The sequence below is a fragment of the Octopus sinensis genome, linkage group LG3, assembly GCF_006345805.1.
Source record: "Octopus sinensis linkage group LG3, ASM634580v1, whole genome shotgun sequence".
In the NCBI taxonomy this organism is placed as follows: Eukaryota; Metazoa; Mollusca; class Cephalopoda; order Octopoda; family Octopodidae; genus Octopus; species Octopus sinensis.
Window position 1 is genome coordinate 23,737,133 of NC_042999.1, and position 7,136 is coordinate 23,744,268.

General features: G+C 37.7%; 1 protein-coding gene across 1 annotated transcript in view; it reads right to left on the reverse strand.

The window, feature by feature from the left end:
- LOC115209192 (zonadhesin-like) overlaps positions 1–7,136 on the reverse strand; it is a 13,742-nt gene continuing 6,606 nt past the window's right edge. The window contains exons 3-7 of the mRNA XM_036500903.1: positions 4,556–4,803; positions 3,353–3,660; positions 1,637–1,904; positions 630–820; positions 1–181 (exon numbers count right to left, since the gene is read on the reverse strand). Coding sequence (XP_036356796.1) covers positions 815–820; positions 1,637–1,904; positions 3,353–3,660; positions 4,556–4,803 — 830 coding nt within the window. The 3' untranslated portion in view covers positions 1–181; positions 630–814. The remainder of the gene's footprint in view (positions 182–629; positions 821–1,636; positions 1,905–3,352; positions 3,661–4,555; positions 4,804–7,136) is intronic.

Here is a 7,136-nt window from a genome sequence, read left to right on the forward strand (position 1 = left end):
TGTGAACACACTTTCCCTTATGAAGAATGAAATTTTCGTTACAAACACAGGCATATTTCCCTCTTTCAATTCCGCAGTGGCTGTTTTCACCACAAGGAGTGATATCTTCTGTTACGATTTCGTTACCAGGTTTACATATTTTCTTTGTTTTACAATCTGCTGATATAATTTCCTCATTAACCTGTAGGTAAAATTCAATAAATTAGAACCTTATTATACCAGTGTATATTTATGGACTGAACGTTTGATGAAACTTTAAAATATTCCAGTAGAATATTGAGGGTATTTCTAAGACTGAAGCTCAAAGCCTCATTTTATCACGGATGGTAATACATTAGAATACGCTATCATTGATATTCCTACTTTAATTTCTGTTAGTGTAACACATACAGAGCTTTTATATAAAGAAAATATACATCGTGACCAGATGGTCGGTTCCAAAGTAAACACGAACAGTAATTAATTTAATAAATGATAACCTATCCATATCTTTTATGCCTAATGGTATTTATTATACAGCCCAAAGTCTGTCTGAGTCTGTGTATATGTGTGTCTATGTGTGTGTGCGTGCGCGCGTGTATTAGTATCTATTTTTATCTATGTATACAAATTTTCATACAGTATTTTACCTTCATATATATCTTGTTGTCGATACAACCGCATTCTGTTTCAGGTACACACTGTTCACCACTCAGAATAAAGCCTTGTCTACAAACACAACCTTGACTTGAACCTGTGCACATCGGTGATCTATTAGCGCACGAAGGTTGGCAGCTGCTAGTCTTGTGTTGAAATTCTTCATTTTCCTTGCATTTCATCGCTGAAATAAAATACAATGGAGAATCAATAGAGAATCACAGCAAACAGGCATATCCTTGTAAGTAACAAATATTCATGAGGAACACAGTAACTATGTCAATAATAGATAAAGCTTCTCTGTTCATCATATTCTGCTGAAATATATCACTTCAGTGCAGTATTTTGCAAATCAATCAAAATATCAAATATTTGTCTGAAAATTTATGTATAAGACAAGAAACAGGGATGGATCTAATTCGAAAGTAATAATCAACTTAAATACTAATAAATACATATCAAATCTACCAAGTCTCTACAATATATCGAGGAAGAATTGTGTCGCGTATTCAGTAAGGTTTGTTAAAAATAAAGGCTGAAATCTATTCGCAAATTTCTTAAGCAATGCACTTGGAGGCATTTCAGAATTCTATGCTTCGTTATATATACATACAGAAATACGAGGTCTGATCACTAAGTATCCGGGCTGTTGCGATAGTAACGAAGCTAAACCACGTAGACTGAAGCCGCTTGGCAGGAATTCACCTTCGACTCGGTTGTGCATGCGCATGAAGTTTTAAAGTTCTAGCTCACTTCTGCTGTTTACAGTAGTTCTCGGAATGGACGCGTGTAACATATGATTGTCGCATTGACCATGCCAGAGAAAGTTGTCATAGTGATACCAGGTCAGAGGTCGACGGAAAGTTGCAGAAAGTGTACGGACTGCGGAAAAACGTACGATGTGGTCCAGATATTTGCTTTGGCTTCGTTACTATAGCATCAGATGTAATGCGCCATTTATCATGTTTCTAGAGGAATGTAAAGAAACAGTAAATCTTACGGCATTGTGATATTTCTCTCCAATTAACGAAAATTCCCACAGTTTCGCATTCTGTAGCAAAACCTTCAATGATTTGACAGAAAACAGAGTGGTGGTTCGTAGGATCATGTGATAACTACAGACATCGATTCTACAAGACTCCAAGTATTCTTCTAGACGCGAAGCTCCGATCTTTTCAATGCAGGCTTCAAAGATTTTGTCATTCATGAAATCACATTCTTTTGTCTGCTCCTTTGAACAAGTCGAATTAACATCATTCACTTTGCATCTGAAAATAAAAATAGAAAGCGAAATGATGACGTTAAGAATAATTGTTATGATTTATGATTTCTCATTTGCTAACTAGAAACCATGCGTATTTTCTGAGTAAAAACTTACTGGTGAGTTAATCAATTATGATTCACATCTCTCTACTTTCGTTAGCGTCTGATGTACAACAAAATTCCAGATGTCAAATATTCCCTACATCTAAAATGTTACCAAATCATCTAAGATTGTTAACTCATTTCTTGCCTTATATATAAAAACAGAAACAGATAAACAAACCATATGTAAATCACACATGCGCGCATTCTTTGATCGTAGGTCAGCTCGATCAGAACAATCGATTTCTTTCTCTACTCTAGGCACAAGGCCCGAAATTTTTGGACAGGGGCCAATCGATTAGATCAACTCCATTATGCAACTGGTACTTAATGTATCGACCCTGAAAGGATGAAAGGCAAAGTCGACCTCGGCGGAAATTCCGTAACACATTTCCTCCGCTTTGACTGAAAACTTTCAAAGTTAAAGCATAAATAATTATTTCTACGACAGACACAAAATCTGAGGTTTGAGAGGAAGGAGTAAGTCGGTTTCATCTCGATTTCTACTTCCTTTATCGAGTCTGCACGGATGAAAAGCAAATATGTCTTCGTCAACGTTTCAACGCAGAACGCAAAACGCCGACAGAAATAATACTAAACATTTTGATGTGTGCCGTAACGGAAACTATTTTTATTTATGGCTGACCACCTTAAATAACCATGCTTCAAAATTTCAGCACAATACCAGCGGTTTATCGGTATGGGTGCTAATCGAAAACATCGACCTAGTTTTGACTGGTAATTTTATCGACCCCAAAATCAGAACGTATGGAACCCAAGGGAACGCCGCTAATCATTTTTACCACGCTCTAAACATTCTTCCAACTCACTCATTAACTGTTCTCTATTAGTTTTATAACCCATAAAAGTGACTCAATAACTGCCCATGGGCATATAGCGTAATAGTTAAGAGCGCGGGCTTCTAATTCCAAGTTGCGAATTCAATTCCTTTGAATAATCAGAAGAAGAAGAAGAAGAAGAAGAAGAAGAAGAAGAAGAAGAAGAAGAAGAAGAAGGAGAAGAAGAAGAAGAAGAAGAAGAAGAAGAAGAAGAAGAAGAAGAAGAAGAAGAAAAAGATGAAGAAGAAGAGGACAACAACAACAATCACAACAAAAAAATCAGCAAAAAAATCCCTCGGAATGAGAACCCAGGGTTCAAAATTCTACGAAAACGTTGTGGTAACAACAAACAAAATCAGGACACAATAATCACAGATTAACGTGAAAACAGCTAAATCTTGATAATAAAACATAATACTGTGGCATATTCATTGCGCCATTTGATATACTATCAACAATTTGCATATTTTTTATTCACGATTTTAGAGTTTGAGAAAGAAAATAATCATTACTTTGTTTCGGGTTTATCACTGTCGTCTTCAACTTGGTAACTGGCACCAATTGAAGAAAATTTATTTGCTTTCTGAGAAACATCTTCACCAGATTTCGTACGGAAGTCGTCTTTTTCTCCGTTACAATCTCCACAGATTCCAGTCAGTTGATCGGCAAATATTGGTGGTAATGTAACAGTGACTCTGTGTCTACCATCAAACATGACCTTCAAACCCCATTCAGTGGTAACTGTAATCCACCCGACAGAGTACGTGGCTGAAAACTCTTTATAATTTCTTACGGGTAACGATTTCTCTTCTGAATTTATCTGAAAATTAAATTTAAGAAAATAGGACAGGTATGCAAATCAAGTTATTGTCTTTATATATAAATCATGGATTATTTTCAAAATTTTACTTGTTTCAGTCATTGGACTTGGCCATGCTGGGGCACCACCTTCAAGAGTTTACTAGAGTAAGTCCACCAACGTGTATTTTTCATTTTATATCCAGTACTTACCCTATCCCCTCCTTTTGCCGAACCACTAAGTTACGTAGACGTAAACTCATCTGAACAGAAATATCACTTCTATAATACATTTGGCTCTCTTTATAATTTGGTCACATTAGTATATACTTAAGAGGATGGAAATTATAATGCAATTGACAAGCCCTCGCTCCTTTCATTAAAAAATATAACATATCAACATCTTCTGAAAGCCAAATATCTATGAATTACTCACACTGTCTTGTGGAAGCGACGATTATTGGAAAAAAGAGGCCGTTTTGTCAGCTAGTGAGTGCTTATATCCGACCCGCTGAAAAACAGTTTGTTAGCATCTCACCGATTGAAGAGGGTCTCTTATGTTCAGTTGTTTGGCAAACGCTAAAATCCGTCATTAATCATATTGTATTAACGAGGATTAATTCCACATTTTATGAATGATTTTATATCTAATTTAATACGTAAATATCTTCAGTATTATGTTATTGATTCCATATATTAAACATTACGATTACGTCTTTCATTTAGTTCCATTTTCAATTTTTTTCTAAGTCTACGATTTAAATTTGTTTCATTGCATTATATCTTCGTTTCGTTTCTTGGTTTCAGTTATTAGAAGCTTGGCATTCGAAAATACAACTCGACCTGCAAAGTAATACTGTGGATGATTATTACACATTTACACAAGTATAGAGTGAAGAGAGACAAAACGTACGTACCAAGATTTTGTTAGCTGGCAACAGACGAATTGTGAAATCAGTGAGTTTGACATCCACTAAACGTGTGCAAGATATACGGTTATTCCCTCGGTGTTCGTTCTTTACTTCAACAGAAAAGTAGGTATTATTCGGTCCCTTCTTAATAGTAGCCAGTGTATATTTGCATGTGCCCATGAAATGTATCATTTGTCCATCGAACGCTCTGTAGTGAGGGTCACCAGACACTTTACATATACATGGTTTCAAAGCTGAAAATATTCATTACATAAACTTGTAAACAATATATTATAAGCGCCTGAATAATGCTTAGAAAGTAAAACCATATTCTTGTATTTCATTCAGTCATAAGACGGCGGCCACGCTGGAGCACCGCCTTTAGTCGGACATATCGACACGAGGACTTATTCTTTGCAAGCCTAGTACTTACTCTATCGGTGTCTTCTGCAGAACCGCTAGGTTTCGAGAACGTAAACACACCAACATTGGTCATCAAGCGATAGTGTGTGTGGGGGCGGGGAGACAAACACAGACATACAAACATATACAAATATATGCATTTATATATACGACGGTCTTCTCTCAGTTTCCGTCTACCAAATCCACTCACAAGGATTTGGTCGGCCAGAGTCTATAGTAGAAGACAATTACCCAAGGTGCCACGCACTGGGACTGAACCCGAAACCATGCTGTTGGTTATCAAGCTACTTACCACGTAGCCTTTCCTGCGCCTCTGTGAAATTTATATTCGAAATATTCGTCTATTACCATCATCAGCGTCGTTACCCCCACCACCAACATCATTCTCATACGCATTATCATAATTATTATCATGCTCATCAGGTAACATGTTCGTATTATTATTATTATTGTTATTATTATTATTATTTTTATTAAGGCTAGGAGTTGGAAAAATCGTTAGCACGCTGGACGAAATGTCTAGCGGTATTTCGTCTGCCGATACGGTCTGAGTTCAAATTTCGCCAAGGTCGACTTTACCTTTCATCCTTTCGGGGTCGATTAAGTATGTACCAGTTACGCACAGGAGTCCATATAATCGACTTAATCCGTTTGTCTGTCCTTGCTTGTCCTCTCTGTGTTTAGCCCCTTATGGGTAGTAAAGAAATAGAAATAGGCATTTCGCCCGTCGCTACGTTCTGAGTTCAAATTCCTCCAAGTTCGACTTCGCCTTTCATAATTTCGGGGCCAATTAAATAAGCACTCGATACGTACTGGGATCGATGTAATCGACTTAATCCCTCCCCCACATTTGAGGCCTCGTAATTCCACTAAAATGCATTATTATTATTAATATTATTACTACTATTTTTATTATTCATTCGTAACATAGTTTAGGTAAAAATTGCACTGGAATCGTTAGTAATCTGTGAAGTCACAAGTAGGACCTCAGACAGATATTACTTTCGTTAAGATGTGCCCTGTGCCCAATAAACCTGCAAGACATCAATCTTGCGTGGGACTTCCAGTTACCTTAATATGTTTTGAAGTTTCAATGGGATTGACCCCAGCGATCCGATCACCACTCGTATCACTTTCACATTACCCTCCCGCACTCCATAAAGTCTTGCCATTTCCACTTTCTATTCGAAGTACTTGGTGATATTTTCCACTTCTTTACTCACAACATTCATGTCATTTGGTATGGCTTCATCAATGATCTGACAGTATTTGTCTCCCTTATTCAATATGACGATATCCGGACGACGGTGTTCGATTACACGATCCAACTGAAAATCAGAATCTCAGAGTATCGTTACTTTTTCATCCTCCCGCATAACCTTATTTCATACAAACTTATACTAGTTCTCTGTTACTTCAGTTTGGTATTGACAGCATGAAAGTCAATGAAGATACACACACGCGTTATCGTGGAGGCCTTGTATTCTTTTTGTGCAAGGCTCTCATATCCACTTACCAAGTGAGTCATATTTTCCACACTCTTTCCACAGAGTCTGCATTTCTGGGCATCAGAAGTTTTACAGATGCTATACTTCACTGAATTGGTAGCGAGAGCCTGGTCTTGTGCACCAATGATCAGGCTTTCGGTGGTACGCTTCGAATCATCTCGCTCAATCCATTCCCACGATGCTGTATAATAATACGTCTTATGTATTCCTTTCAAACTGTCCATACATTCTCATTTCAGGAAGGTCATCTTTTCTCTTCTCAGTTCTTTGGTTAAACTCTTTCTTGCCCATCATTTCATCTGCATTTACACAAAGTCTTTAGCGGCTTATGGCAGCAGGTCTTCATCACTATTTATCAAATACTCGGCAAGCGTTCTCCTTTCACTCCTTATACCCACACCCCGTCGGGTTCACCCATAGACTCTCCTGATGGTAACAGCACGCACAAACATATATGCGTGTGTCTCAGTGTGTCTCAGTGTGTGTGTGTGTGCGTGTGTGTGCGTGCTTGAGTAATGCTTTGCAGCATTTCGTCTGCATCTAGGTTCTCAGTTCAAATTCCGCCGAGGTTGTCTTTGCCTTTCACCCTTTCCGGGTCGATTAAACAAGTGCCAGTTACCCACTGGGGTTGATGTAATCAACATAATCCCGTTCCC